At 35.1% G+C, this 16,275-nt stretch overlaps 1 protein-coding gene across 2 annotated transcripts in view; it reads right to left on the bottom strand.

Annotated features, from left to right (window-relative positions):
- The window catches only part of LOC141565733 (long-chain-fatty-acid--CoA ligase ACSBG2-like), a 72,585-nt gene that overhangs the window by 9,450 nt on the left and 46,860 nt on the right, over positions 1–16,275 (bottom strand). For both annotated transcript variants that reach the window (XM_074309236.1, XM_074309227.1), the window contains one exon: positions 40–270. In XM_074309236.1, the coding sequence (XP_074165337.1) occupies positions 40–270 (231 nt within the window). The remainder of the gene's footprint in view (positions 1–39; positions 271–16,275) is intronic.

Below are 16,275 nucleotides of genomic sequence, written 5' to 3'. Positions count from 1 at the left end.
GGGTTTTGGCCCCTCGCTCCCCAGCCATAGTCTAACTACCTGTACAGCTTGAAGTCTTTCTCACTGGCGACAGAATGAGTTCCCGTGCACTCTGTCAAGCCGTATGTCTGCAACACAATGATGTCGTAGCTGAGGAAGAAATCCTGGATTTCCTTGGAGAGACCAGCCCCGGAGCTCAGAAACTGGAGGCAGCGGTCAAAGCCCAAATTCCGTCGGACCTTGTCATATATCAGCTTCTTGGCCATGCGGAAGCCAACAGGAGCATGGGCACTTTAAAAGAAGCAAAAAAGAGGGAGCTGGCAGGTTAGAAAAATTTAGGGGGCAGCTCAAAGTTATAGGAGATAGCTGACAGTGCATAGAGCCCTGAGCTCAAGTCAGGAAAACCTGAGTTCAGATCCATGTGCAAATCACATAACCTCCATCTACCTCAGTTTCTTCATCTGTAAAATAGGGATAATCTTACATCTCTGGGTTGTTGTGAGACTCAGATATTTACAAGGTTAGAATTTCTAAGGTTGAAAACCTTATTCTGCTATAGAAAAACTCTCTCTTCATACATAGTTTTTGGTTTGGGGAGCATTTTTCTCATTTGATCCTCACAATAACCTATGAAGCGGATGCAATTTTGCTCTCCATTTTGGGGGTGAGAAATATCTGAGTCAGAATTTTAACCCAACTTTAATTCTATAAAATTACATCTAGTTCTTTCTCAAATTGCTTCTAGAAGAGAGCTTAGAAATCACTTTGTTTTACCGCCCAGTTTTATAGACGGGAAAATTGAGGTCTAGAGAGTTTGATATAACTGACCTCAGAGTCATCCAATATGACAGGGGAAAGATGACTGAAGAACCTTCTTTCCTCAGTCATTTTCTGTCTTATACATGTCATTACAGAAGCTAATAGAGTCAGGAATTCAACCAAATATATTTCCATATTAGTGATGTTCCATAATCAGTGATTAGATGATTAGTGATCACTAATTAGTGATTAGTGATGGAAATTAGTAACTTCCATATTAGTGATTGGGGGAAAAACAGTCCCCCCCCTCCAAAAAAAACTAAGAAAAATAAAGTAAAAAAATATGCTTCCATCTGCATTCAGAATCTATTGCATTCTTTGGAATTGTTTTGGATCATTGTATTTCTGAGAGTAGCTAAATTATTTTTAATTGATCACCATACAATATTGCTGTTACTGTGTATAATGTACTCCTGGTTCTGCTTTCTTGCCTTTGTATCAATTTGTATAAATTTTTCAAGGTTTCTTTGAAAATATCTTTATCATTATTTCTTATACCATAATAATATTCCATTAAAATAACGTATTTTTACCACAATTAGTTCAGCCATTTATGGACATCTCCTCAAAAATCTCTTTGGGAAAAAAAATCTAGAAATTGTATTGCTGGGTCAAGTTATGCAGTTTTATGGAATTATGTGGAATTACGGAAATAATTCCATATTGCTCTGGATCAGTTCTCAACTCCATCAACAATGCATTAGTATCTTTATTTTTCTACATCCTTTTCAACATTTGTCATTTTCCTTATCTGTCATATTACCAATCCACTAGTTGTGAGTTGGTATGTCACTTATTTTAAGTTGTACTTCTCTAATCAATAGTGATTTAGAGTAATTTTCCCATATGACTACAGATAGCTTTGATTTCTTCATCTGGAAACTAACTATTTATATACTTTATATCAATTGGGGAATGAATTGTCATCTTATAAATTTGACTCAGTTCTCTACATATTTGAAAAATGAGGCCTTTATTAGAGAAACTTAATATTTTAAAAATTCTCCCAGTTTTCTGCTTTCCTTCTAATCTTAGCATTAGTTTTGTTTGTGCAAAAACCTTTTAATTTGATGTAATCAAAATCATCCATTTTATATGATATAATTTTCCCTATCTCGTTTGGTCATAAATTCTTCCCTTCTCTATAGATCTGACAGGTAAACTATTCCATGCTCCTCTAATTTGCTGATGGTATCACCCTTTATATCTAAATCATGTTCCCATGTTGACCGTATCTTGGTATACAGTTTGAAATGTTGGCCTAAACCCTAATTTCTATCAAACTGCTTTCCAGTTTCCCCAGTACTTTTAGTCAAATAGTGATTTCTTGTCCCAAAAGCTTAGTTGTTTGCATTTGTCAAAGATTACTATGGTCATTTATTACCATGTATTGTGTCCCTAATCTGTTCCATTAATCCATCACTCTATTACATAGCAAGGTCCAGATTGTTTTGATAATTTTTTGGTAGTTTGATTATTATGGCACTGAATAAGTAACTAAATTTAGGTAGAATTGTCATTTTTAGTATATTGACTCAGCCTGTCCATGAGCAATTATTTCACCAATTGTTTAGATCTTAATTTTATTTGTATAAAAAGTATTTTATAATTATGTTTGTGTAGTTCTTAAACTTGTCTCAGCAGGTAGACTCCCATGTATTTTGTATTGTCCACATTTATTTTATATTGAATTTTCCTCTCTTTCTCTTCTAGGTTGACTTTATTGAGTTTGATGTAAAAATTACCATGATTTTTGTGTGCTTATTTTATTTTTTTCTCTGTAGAACACTATTTTATTTTTATTTTTATTTATTAATTTTATAATTATACATTTTTTGACAGTATATATGCATGAGTAATTTTTTAAATAACATTATCCCTTGTATTCATTTTTCCAAATTTTCCCCTCCCTCCCCCTATTCCCTCCCCTAGGTGACAGGCAATCCCATACATTTTACATGTGTTACAGTATAACCTAGATACAATATATGTGTGTAAATCCTTGTGCATGTTAAGTATTGAATTCCAAAGGTATAAGTAACCTGGGTAGATAGACAGTAGTGCTAATATTTTACATTCATTTCCCAGTGTTCCTTCTCTGGGTGTAGTTGTTTCTGTCCATCATTGATCAGCTGGAAGTGAGTTGGATCTTCTTTATGTTGAAGATATCCACTTCCATCAGAATACATCTTCATACAGTATTGTTGTTGAAGTGTACAGAGATCTTCTGGTTCTGCTCATTTCACTCAGCATCAGTTCATGCAAGTCTCTCCAAGCCTCTCTGTATTCATCCTGCTGGTCATTTCTTACAGGGCAATGATATTCCATAATGTTCATATACCATAATTTACCCAACCATTCTCCAATTGATGGACATCCATTCATCTTCCAGTTTCTGGCCACTACAAAAAGAGCTGCCACAAACATTTTGGCATTATGTGCTTATTTTATATCATGCAATTTTGCTTAAGATGTTAAGTATTTCAACCAAGTTTTTAAATTGATTTTCTAGGGTTCTTCAAATATACCATCACATAATCTACAAAAATAGTTTTATTTCCTCATTAACTATTCTAATTCTTTCAATTTCTTTTTCTTAACTTGTTGCTATAGTTAGTTTTTCTAGTACAATATTGAATAATAGTATGATAATGAGTGATACTTTACCTCTGATCTTATTGGGAAAGTGTATACCTTTTGCCCATTGTTAGTATTACTAAGTGAGAACTCGGGTTGTCTGGATAGTGACAAGGTGAGAATTCAGGTTGGACAATTACAAGGTGAGAACTCAGGTTGACTTGATGGAAGGAGCAGGCTCATTGGCTGAGGTGGTTCTTCCCAGAAGCCCTTGCATTATCCCACGCCCATTCTCTGGGAGAATAAAAGAGAGGACTCCCAGAGATAGAAGAAGACTCTGCATTGCATCAGGCTTGACGGGGCTCTCTGCAGGAAGGGAAGTCACTTCTCTGGACAAGAGTTAACAGCAAGTGCCTGGAGACAACAGTTCACTACAGGAAGAAGAATCTGTCCAAGAGATTTGAGTTGACACAGCAGATCTCTTCCCAGAGAGCGATCCAGCAGCTTCTGGAGACGACAGCTTGCTACAAATTGGCGCCCAACGTGGGGCAAGGACTTTTGCTTATCCTGACAAGAGGAGCTAGACCAGACCTTCGCAATTTGGCGCCCGAACAGGGACAGACACAGTCCTGATTCCAGTGGAAAAGCTTCTGATCTAGATCTCAGTCTCTCTGACACAGAACCGTGAGTAACGAGGAAACTTTGTTAAAGATTAAGTGAGTGTGCTAATAGATAAATAAGGAACTTAACTTGTTAAGGGCTAAACCAGGAATCTCTTATAGCTGAAATGGGGCAGATGTTAGCTATATTCAATCCCTGGACCTCAGCCGACTCATCCCCAGCCCCAGAAGCAACCTCAGCTCCACCCCCATTCAGGAGTGGTACTATAGAGAGTATAATCAAGATAATTGAGGAGCAGAGTTTACTTGTAACCTGGGTACAGATTGCTAAACTCTTGGCTGCATTAAGATGCACATCCCCTTGGTTCTTAGAGGAAGAAAAGATAGATGTAGATAAATGGAAGCTAGTGGGATATGAAATGAAAGAATTTCAAGCAAAAAATGGGCCTCGTTCAATTTCTGCAGAAGTATTTTATATCTACAACATAGTTCAATTAGCCTTAAACTATCAAGCAAGTTGTAGGAGAAGGAAAAGTTTTAAAAATGAACAGAGGAGGAAGTGTGAGGAAAAAAGGAAAGATCAAGATCTTTCCCTAGAGCAAGTGGATTTAAATGAGGAATTATGGTATGATTCTCTTGAAGAAGCTTCAACCCTGCCTAGAGAACAGATTATTGACAGGCCCACATCAACCCCACCTTCAGAGATGGAGGAAGAAAGAGGGGAAGAGGCAGAAACACAAACAGAATTGCCTGTGAAGAAGCCTAAGCCTATGACAAGATTAGAAAAAGCATTGGTTAAAGCTAAGAGAGAAGGACAGGATATAAGTGATTTTATACATGCATATCCTGTGATTGAAGAGATTGACTCTGTAGGTAAAAAAAGGAGAAGATATGCACCTTTAGATTTGAATAAAATTAAGGATTTGAAAAAAGGTTGTACCCTTTATGGGGCTACATCAGCTTATGTCAAAATGTTACTAGATGGTTTGTCTTATGAAGTCCTAACCCCGAATGATTGGAAATCCATAGCAAGGACATGTCTGGAACCTGGAGAAAATTTATTATGGCTTGTGGAATTTCATGAATTATGTAAAATTCAAGTCAGATGCAATTTGGAAATAGGAGTTAACACACAATTCACTTTTGAGCACTTAGCTGGTGAAGGTCAGTATGGAGAGAAATCGGAACAGATTAATTATACCATGACAATATATGAACAAATTGCTAAGGCTGCAATAAAAGCTTGGGGTGTCCTTCCTGGACAGAAAGATCGCGGAGAGGCTTTCACTAAAATACAGCAAGGTCCCAATGAACCTTTTGCAGATTTTGTGGGACGTTTGCAAACTGCTGTCAAAAGAACTATTGGAGAAAATTCAGCTACAGAAATAATGACCAGACATCTGGCTAAGGAAAATGCCAATGAGATTTGCAAAAGAATTATATGGGGATTAGACAAAGATGCTCCTTTAGAGGAGATCATAAGACGCTGTGCTACAGTGGGAACAAATGCTTTTTACACCCGGACAATGATGAATGTGGAAAGGCAGGGTTCCTCCTGGCAAGGGACTTCTAGAGAAACTCGGCGATGTTTTCAATGTGGAAAAATTGGGCATCTAAGAGCTCAGTGTAGATATGGAGATACAGTGAGAAGACAGGGTGAAAGAAGACCTAAAACCCCATGTCCAAAATGCAACAGAGGATTCCATTGGGCATCAGAGTGTAGAATAATTCAGGGAAATGGGATGAGGGGCCCAGGTCCAGGGCCCCAAGCAAAAAAGACTTGGGGCATGATGGCAGCTGATATTACACCCAAAAAGCCTTTTGAAGGTCAGGACTCTGATGTGATCTATCAGCTGAAAAACAATCACATGGAAGAAAGGGATTACCCAATCAGTCAGCCAAAAGACAATCAGATTGCAAAAATGGATTACACGTGGGGAGAATACAGACCTTTTAAACCAACAGGGCTGTGTCCAGTGCAAACAACTCCAATGTAATTGCCAGATGATGAGAAGAAATTTAGAAAGTGGTAAATAGAAGGTAATTAGATAGGTTAACTGCCTGGGAGAGAGGGTTTGCTTGTATTTCTTCAGCAGGAGAAGGAATCAGATGGGTGCCAACGAGTCATATTCGCCTTGTCCATCAGAGAGAGACAGAAAAAGAGAAAGACCTCAAAATAAAGGAGAAGATCTAAGAAACATCTGACACTGAAAGAGCATGGATAATAAGAAGACTGTTAAAAAACTTTAAAAACCAGCAGGAATCATTGGACTTCCTCACACAAGATGAGACTAATGGACAATGGACTTATGGACATTTATAAATTTTCAATTTATGATTATGTTATATACTTCTAGCATGTGTTACGTTACTATGTTACTATGTGCTTATGTAATTTATGTAATTATCTGTAATACTTCCCATATTGATGGATTTATGTTTCAAGGTCATGACTGTCCTATGTTCTAAATCAAAAGAAAGGGGGAGATGTTAGGATTACTAAGTGAGAACTCGGGTTGTCTGGATAGTGACAAGGTGAGAATTCAGGTTGGACAATTACAAGGTGAGAACTCAGGTTGACTTGATGGAAGGAGCAGGCTCATTGGCTGAGGTGGTTCTTCCCAGAAGCCCTTGCATTATCCCACGCCCATTCTCTGGGAGAATAAAAGAGAGGACTCCCAGAGATAGAAGAAGACTCTGCATTGCATCAGGCTTGACGGGGCTCTCTGCAGGAAGGGAAGTCACTTCTCTGGACAAGAGTTAACAGCAAGTGCCTGGAGACAACAGTTCACTACAGGAAGAAGAATCTGTCCAAGAGATTTGAGTTGACACAGCAGATCTCTTCCCAGAGAGCGATCCAGCAGCTTCTGGAGACGACAGCTTGCTACAGCCCATTACATATAACACTTGCTGATGGTTTTAAATAGATACTACTTATCATTTTAGGAAAAGCTTCATTTATTCCTATGCTTTCTAGTATTTTAATAAGAATGAGTGTTGTATTTTGTTAAGTTTTCTCTGCATCTTTTGAGACAACTGTATGATTATTGATGTGGTCAATTATACTAATAATTTTCCAAATACTTAACTAGCCCTGCATTTCTAGTATAAATCTTACTTTGCCATAGCATATAGTCTTTGTGATATGTTCTTATAATTTTGCTTATATTTTAGTTTACATTTTTGCCTCAATATTCATTAGGGAAATTGCTCTGTGATTTTCTTTGTCTGATTTGCTTTTCCTGGTTTAGGTTTCAGCACCATATTTGTGTCATAAGAACAACTTTGTAGAACTTCTTTGTTGCCTATTTAAAAGAATAGTTTATATGATATTGGAATTCATTGTTCTTCAAATGTTTGGTGGAATTCACTTGTAAATACATCTGGCCCTGGAGATTTTTTTCCTTAGGAAGTTACTCATGGCTTGTTCAATTTCTTCTAAGACAGGGTGATTTAATTATTCTATTTCCTCTTCAGTTACTCCAGTTAATCTGGGCAATTTATATTTTTGTAAATATTCATCCATTTTACTTAGATTTGCTGATATATGGTTGAGCAAATAGCTCCTCATAACTGCTAAAATTTTCTCTTGTGATAAATTCACCTTTTTCATTTTTTATACTGGTAATTTAGTTTTTCTTTTCTTGTTTTAAATCAAATTAATCAGTAATTTATCTATTTTATTGTTTCTCCCCCCCCTCATAAAACCATTTCCTTGTTTGATTAAATCAATGGTTTTCCTACTTTCATTGTATTAATCTCTCCTTTGATTTTTAGGTTTTCTAATATGTATTTAATCAGGGACTTTTAACTTGTTATTTTTCTAGTTTTTTTCCCAATTACATACTACTATTTATTTTATTGATGTCAACATTTAGAGATATAAATTTTCCCCTAAGTACTACTTTGGTTTCATCCCATAAATTTTAGTATGTTGTCTCATTGTTGTCATTCTTTTTTTTTTTTTTTTTTTAACATTCTCTATTTTTAAAATTTTTGAGTTCATGTGAATCATTCCTGGTTTTCCTGATATCCTACTTACCATTTCTTATAGCATGATAGTATTCCATTTCAATCATATACCTTACAATCATATATTGACATATTCAGTCATTTTCCAATTGATGGCTATCCCCTCAGTGTCCAATTCTTTGCCACCACAAGAAGAGCTAATAAAAATATTTTTATACAAATAGGTTCCTTTGGGGGTTTTATTTTAAATCTCTTTGGCATACAGTAGTATTGCTAAATCAAAGAGTATGCACAATAATTTTATTAAATATTCATTTTATTCCCCTGAAGGATAATACTCAGGGTTTTGGGTTTGTTTTTTTTCTGGGTAAGTTATAATCTTGCTTCCTCTTCCTCTCCAGAATATCATATTCCAAGCTCTCTGATCCATTAGTGTAAAGCTGCTAAATCTTTTATTATCCTGACTGTGGCTTCATGATATTTGAATTGTATCCTCCTGGCTGTTTGCAGAATTTTCTTTTTGACCCCTGAACTCTGGAATTTGGCTTTAATATCACTGGGAATTTTCCTACTGGGATCTCTGACGAGAGGTGAACTGTGGATTTTTTTCAATTTCTATTTTACCCTCTGGATCTAGGATATGAGAGAAGTTTTCCTTGATGACTTTTTGAAAGATGATGTCTGGGCTCTTTTTTGGATCATGGCCTTATAATTCTTACATAATTCTTAAATTACCTCTTGACGTATTTTTCAGGTCAATTGTTTTTCCAGTGAGATAGTTCATATTTTCTTCTTTGTTCTTTTGTTGTTGTTGTTGTTGTCTTATTATTTCTTGCTGTCTCATGGAGCTGTTAGATTTTGCTTACTCAGTTCTAATGTTTAAGGAATTTTTTTTCTTCAGTGAGGTTTTATACATTCTTTTCCATTTGGCCAATTCTGTTTTTTAAGGAGCTCTCGTCAATGGATTTTTATGCCTCCTTTTTTACTGGTTTCTATGGTGCTATTTTCTTTACTGTTTTTTTGTTCCTCCTTTATCAAGCTATTAACTCTTTTTTTCATGATTTTTTTTTTGCATCACTCATTTCTTTTCCCAGTTTTTCTCTGCTTCTCTTATTCTGTTTTTAAAACCCCTTTTTAACTTTTCCAGAGCCTTGGACCAAGTCACATTTTTCTTGAAGGCTTTGCATATAGGTTCTTAGATTATATTGTCTTCCTCTGGGTGTGTTTTGATATTCCTTGTCACCACAGTAACTTTCAAAGGCCATGTTCTTTTCTTGTTGTTTGCTCATTTTCTAGCCTATTTCATGACTTTTAAAATTTATTAAAGTTGTGCTCTGCTCCCAGAGTGAAGGAGAGAACTGTTCCAAACTTCACTTTTTCATGCTACTGTTTTCAGAACTAGTTCTGAGGGAAGGAGGGAGTTGTAAATTTTCAATTATTTTAAGATAATATTATCTAAAGACAGGTGTGGTCACTGCTCTTCTGGCCTATGCTCTATTCTGTAAGTGAAGTGTGATAAAATGAACATCGAATTAGGAAATGGGAAAGATATTAACATTATTTTTTTTCTTTTGAATCTTTTTATTAATTTTATAATTTTTTTTTGCCAGTACCTATGCATGGGTAATTTTTTTTTTTACAACATTATCCCTTGTATTCATTTTTCCAAATTTTCCCTTTCCTCCTGCTACTCCCTCCCTTAGATGACAGGCAATCCCATAAATATTTAATGTGTTACAGTATAACTTAGATACAATATATGTGTGTAAAACAAAATTTCTTGTTGCATGGTAAGAATTGGATTCCGAAGGTATAAGTAACCTGTGTAGAAAGACAATAGTGAAAACAGTTTACACTCAATTCCCAGTGTTCCTTCTCTGGGTGTAGCTGTTTCTGTCCATCATTGATCAACTGAAAGTGAATTAGATCTTCTTTATGTTGAAGATATCCACTTCAATCAGAATATATCTACATACAGTATCGTTGTTGAAGTGTATAGTAGTCTCCTGGTTCTGCTCATTTCACTCAGCATCAGTTGATGTAAGTCTCTCCAAGCCTCTCTGTATTCATCCTGCTGGTCATTTCTTACAGGGCAATGATATTCCATAATATTCATATACCATAATTTACCCAACCATTCTCCAATTGATGGGCATCCATTCATTTTCCAGTTTCTAGCCACTACAAAAAGAGCTGCCACAAACACTTTGGCACATAAAGGTTTCCCTTCTTTAGTATTTCCTTGGGATATAAGTCCAGTAGTAGCACTGCTGGATCAAAGGGCACGCACAGTTTGATAACTTTTTGGGCATAGTTCCAAATTGCTCTCCAGAATGGTTGGATTCTTTCACAACTCCACCAACAATGCATCCGTGTCCCAGTTTTCCCACATCCCCTCCAACATTCATCATTGTTTGTTCCTGTAATCTTAGCCAAGCATTATCATTTTTATGAGGAAGTTTTTATTTGCTGAAAAGTTAAGAATATACAAATACATACACAGTTCAAAAGCCAAATAGTATAAAATTAACATTTATAATGTGTAAATTAAGGATTTATGAAGTCAATTTGGTTTTTACAATAGTAATTCTATTATAATTTCATAAAATGGTTCACAGGACAATTTTACAGAATTAAAAATCGCCAAGACAAGATGGAGATAGCTGGACTTCCCTTGTACTACTCATAATTTGGGCAGCTAGGTGGTTCAGTGGAAAGGGCACTGAGTCTGGAAAATTTATCTTGATGGGTTCAAATCTGGCCTTAGGCATTTAGCTCTAGCTGTGTGACTTTGGGCAAGTCATTTAATTCTATTTGCCTCAGTTTTCTTATCTGTAAAATGAATACTGGAAAGGGAAATACCAAATCACTCTAGTATCTTTGCTCAGTAAATCCTAAATGGGGTTATAAAGAGTTGGACAGGACTGGAAAACAACTGAACTCATAATTTAAAACAAGTTTTTTTTTTTTTTCCTTTTGAAAAGTGTTAATGGGATATCATTTTATAGAAGCTATTTGTTAAATATTTTCTAAATGGCCTTATAATAGCTTACAAATAATCTCAATAAACATTTATTAAGCACCCACCAGGCACTGTGCTAAGCAAATGCAAAGTATTATATATAAAATATTTAGTGTAGCCTCAAGCACTTTATAAATTTTTTTTATATTCCCCTCCCAAAAGTTTGCATCAGTCCAATGTCCCACCAAAAATACTATGGAATACTTATTTTTCCACAGTACTGTCAGTTTTTAATTTTATCATTTGTTGCTATTTTTGTCCTGGTGGATATAAAATTATAAAGTGGTCTTGATATGTATTTCTTTGATTATTAGAGAACCGCCATATCTTTTCATATTATTAGTCATTTATATTATATCTCTTTCATATTGTCCAGTTTGACTAGTGAGAAGTATGCTTTACTGTTATTTATATCATCGTGTGTATCATCATTATATCTAATTTTTTGCAGATATTTGTTTCACATTAACTCCTATTCTTTTTTATTTTAGAAGTGTGGATTCTGGATGTGTAGAATCCTTTTATGTATAAACTGAATTATTTGTCCCTAATATTTTTCCTCTTAATTAATTAAGATGTTCCTCTTCTCTGTAGTTGAGGTATTATTTCATTTTTTATGGTATTGGAAAAATATTTAATTATTGATAGTTCAATAGATCCATGTTCTCATAGCCCTTTGACTCTTACTTATATCCTCCCATAAATCTGTGACAGGATTCAACACCACCTCATAACCTGGTACAGAAACCAGTAGAGATACTATGTGGACTTTACAGCAGTTATGGTCATTACATGATCATCTTCTTTTTTGCAGTTGGACATTTCTCTGATGACCTATCAAATTCCACTATTCTGGAATAATTTTTCATTTAAAAATATTTTGCAGTTTGCTTCTGCCTGCCTTGAACCTCTCCATCACTCTTTGGTCATCCCTCAGTTTCCATTCAATTAAATTCAATAAGACATTTGCTAAATAGCAGCTATGTGCAAAAAATACAGCGCCAGGCTTTGGGGCACAATGATAAAAATTCAACAATCCATTGACATAATTTAATTTATTAATTTTAAGTTATTATGACATAATTCAAGTGTAAGTGAGAGTGCTAACAACTGGTGGAAGTGGGAGTAGAAAGATTAAGAAGACATCTTTTAAGGGGAAGTATTTAAGAGATGACTCTTAAAGTATACTAGGAATTTTTATAGTTAAGAGTAAAGAGAGTGTTCCAAGTCTTGAGGGGAACAGATATTGAAAAGGCATAGAGCTTGGAAATGAAATATCAGATATGAGAAATGGCAAGTGGGCCAGTTTGCTCAGGACACAGCTAGAGTAATATGAAATCTGTTTGGAGATGAAAGGTTTTAAATGTCAAAGGAATTTATATTTTGTATTAGAGGTAAGAGGAAATCCCTGAAGGTTTTTGTTCATTGGAATAGCATGGTCATATCTATGCTTTAGAAATATGAATCTGATGGTTAAGTGGGGAACAGATTTGGAGAAGTAGGAAGACCAGTTAGAAGGCTATGGCAATAAAACAGGTGAGAGGTGATGAACTGAGGTATCATTTCACAAGATACAGATGTATGACATTGCTAGAAGACTTATTGTAAATTGGGGCCGGAAGGTCTGAGGACATATACTCCAAACCTCTCACTTTACAGAAGAAGAAACTGAAATCTAAAGATTTCCTGTAAGTCACTCAGGTAATAAGTGTCAGAATCAGGATTAGGACTCAGACCTTCTGAAGCTAGACCAAATGTTCTTTCCACTAAGATGATATGTTGGGGGTTCTGCACCAAATTTTTTTTAATTAAAGCTTTTTATTTTCAAAATATATACAAGGTTAATTTTTGACTTTCACCCCTACAAAGACCTGGGTTCTAATTTTTTCCCCTCCCTTCCTTCCCTCCCCCAATCAGCAAGTGATCCAATATATGTTGAACATTTCAGCACCAAATGTTGAGATTGATGGAGGCACCAAATACTGGGGTTCGATCATATGAAGAATTCACAGTATCTATTCACTTTGGCAAAAAATGTTTTTTTTTTTTTTTTATGAGAAGAGGTTACAGACAAAATGAAGAGGTATAGGAATGGTACATATGAAATGGATTGGGAGAGCATATAGTTAGACAGGAAAGGGGTTTTAACAAGTAACAAGATCCCTAGTGGAACTCACAATTAACCAGGAGAAAGGGAATACTCCAGGAGAGAGGAGTATGCCATTGACTGGCAGGCTAAATCTTAAAAAGGATTTTGCACTCTAAAAGAGTGAGTTAATAGAAAAAAGGAAAAAGACATTGTAAGACATGGTGGATAAAAGGAAAGATACCATGGGGAAAGGGAGAGAGGAAAGACACCATGAGGAAGAACCTTGGAGAGCTAAAAGGATTCAGTAAAGATGGTGTGAGCCATGGACAGATTTGTAGGGGAAATGTTAACCTCAAGGGTTTCACATAGCTTGGATTTCTAACTGGGGCTACCCAAGACCTCCACAGGGTGGGCCTATAAGGCTGAGTTGATCCCCCTCAGTAACCTTCCCTACTTGCCTTAAGGAGCAATTTTATCTTGCCTTAAGGAGTAATTTTATCTGTTCTTCAGGCTGCCAACCCTAGTGATCCAGGATCTCGCCAAAGGTATTCTGCCTCTCATTAAAAAAAAAAAAAAAAAAAAAAAAAAAGTACAGCATCTTTTCCACATAAATGATGTAGTTCTTGGAGGACAGATTAGACTAGGAGGAAATGAGGCAGGATCTTAAATAAAGAGTCCTGGTGAGAGCCCTAAATAGGGTGGTGATTGAATCCAAAGGGAGAAAAAGGGTGAGGAAAAAAAGTGTTGCTTTGGAGGTAGAAATGACAAGATTTGGCAACTAATGGACATCTGGGATGAGAATAAAGGTTGCTACAAGATCACCAACCTGGGTGCCTGTAAGGTTGGTAGTGCCCTTGATAGAAATAGGGAAAATAGGAAGGGATTGAGTTAGAGAGGAAAGAAAATGAGTTATATTTTGCATTAATTGCATTTGAGACATTTACCAGGTTTCTTACAAACCTTACTCCACTCTACTTCAATGTATAAATATTGTTTGATTTGGTGACATCAGTCTCTCCTTGCTGTTCCTTAAACAAAACATTCCATCTCCTGATTCATTTGATAGAAAAAATCATAGCATTTTCATTAGCTGTCCCCAGGGGATCCAGCTTCCTCTCCTCATTTTCCTACCTTCCCTAGTTCCTTTGACTTCATTTAAGTCTCATCTAAAGTCTTATGTTCTATAAGAAGCCTTTCTCAGTCCTCAGACTTGAGGCAAAACATTCCCCATGAAATTATCTCTAATTTATTTTATATATTATATATATATATATATATATATTACATATATGTATTTATACAGTGTGTATGTGAATATATGTGTGTGTGTGTATGCATGTATCTTGTTTGCCTGTTTCCTTTTCTGTTACACTATGAGCTTTCTGAGAGCAGGGACTGTGTTTTGCCTTTCTTTGTATTCCCTCTGCTTAATATAGTGCTTAAACACATGCCTTTGGGTCACCATTTGAAATGTATGGTAACTAACCATTCTCTAATTCCATTGAACTTGAATTAAAGAATATCACATCTCACATAGAGGCAACTACGAAGAGTCTTTTATTTATTTAATAATCCAATTCTACATTGCCATAAATAAATAAACTTACTACAATATTTAAAAAATACTACATTGTCTCTGTTAACCTTCTTTAATTACAGTTGGGATGTGAAGGATTCAATTGATTGGGGTATCTTGATCAATGCCCCTCTCAACCTCCCAAATTAATGTGTCAATATCATGCTATCTCTCAAAGATGGAAAAAGCAGCAATTCAGAGAAGATCTCCCCCGAGGACATTTGAAGGTCATTGGAGGGAGAAACAGAAGTGACTGTGTTATGTCACCAGTCAGTTGGACAGAAAAGAGAAATAGACAGGTTTGGGAATTAGATGCCAAACCTGGCACAGAGACATGGTATTGTGGTGATGGAGAACTCTATCAAACAATAAATATTTATTAAGGACTTAATATGCACTATACATTACACTGGGTGATTCAAAGATAAGCATGAAAGAGTCCCTGTCCTCAGCAAGTTTGCAGTCTATCAGGAGAGGCAATATGTACACGGAGAAATAAATGTAAAATAGAAATATAGTATATAAATAATATTGTTTGTGTTTTCTCTTGCAACATGGATAATTTTGAAATAAATTTTGAATGATAGCACATGTATAATCATATTGATTTGAATTTGGAGCTCAAAATTATTAAAAATGAATCTTAAAGTAATTCTTACATGTATCTGAAAAATAAAATAAAGAAGAGAAAAATATGTTGAGAAGAAAATATGGCAGTCCTAAGAAATAATCTTTGTTTTATCATTAACGCTTAAATCAATATATGAAGTTGGCCTAAGTGGGTGGGGTGGGGTGTTGAAGAGAAAAGACAAAATTTAAGAAAAGTCTCTAGTGAGAGTGTGAAACAAAATTAAAGAGAAATAAAATGATTATCTTTTTTTCAGTGATGGTTTAGTAGAAATATAAATTGTAGATTGAAGTATGTGAACAAGAAGTTTTCAAAAACAAGAAATATAATCTATTAATAACCCTAGAAAAATGATCCAAATTTCTATTTATAAGAGAAAAGTAAATTTAAATGACTTGTAGGTTATTTTAACTTACTTTCACCAGGTTCTCAAAGATGTTCAAAAGAGGAAAAATATAACTTTTGGAGGGGCTGTTGAAAAATGGGTACACATGCATCACTTAGCAAAGTTGTGGATTAATTCAGCTATTCTGGAAAGTAATTCATAAGTATATTCCAAAAGTCACTAAACTGTGAATATTCTTTGATTCAGTGATGCTACTGAATGGTAACATTTTCCCAAGAGATCAAAAAAAGAGGGAAAATAAATGAATAAAAATATTTACAGAAGGATTTTTATCATAGCAAAGAATTGAAAACAAACTATGGACTTATGGAACAGTTCAACAAAGTATAGCATATAAATGTAATAGAATATTATTGTGCCATTCAAAATTTTAAAAAGGATGGATTCAGAGGAAGCTAGTATGAAATGTTACAGAGTCAAGTGACTAGAAATAGGAGAACAATGTATAAAATGAGATGCAACATTGTAAAGGAAAACAATTCTGAAAGACTTAAGAATTGTGATCAAAGAGCAATGGCCAGTCATGAACACGTGATTTTTTCTTACTTTGGAAAGAACTTGATGTGATTAATGTAATTTGAGTTACT

This window comes from Sminthopsis crassicaudata, chromosome 1 (assembly GCF_048593235.1).
Source record: "Sminthopsis crassicaudata isolate SCR6 chromosome 1, ASM4859323v1, whole genome shotgun sequence".
In the NCBI taxonomy this organism is placed as follows: Eukaryota; Metazoa; Chordata; class Mammalia; order Dasyuromorphia; family Dasyuridae; genus Sminthopsis; species Sminthopsis crassicaudata.
Note: the sequence above shows the minus strand (reverse complement) of the source record. Positions and strands in the feature narration are given on the sequence as shown.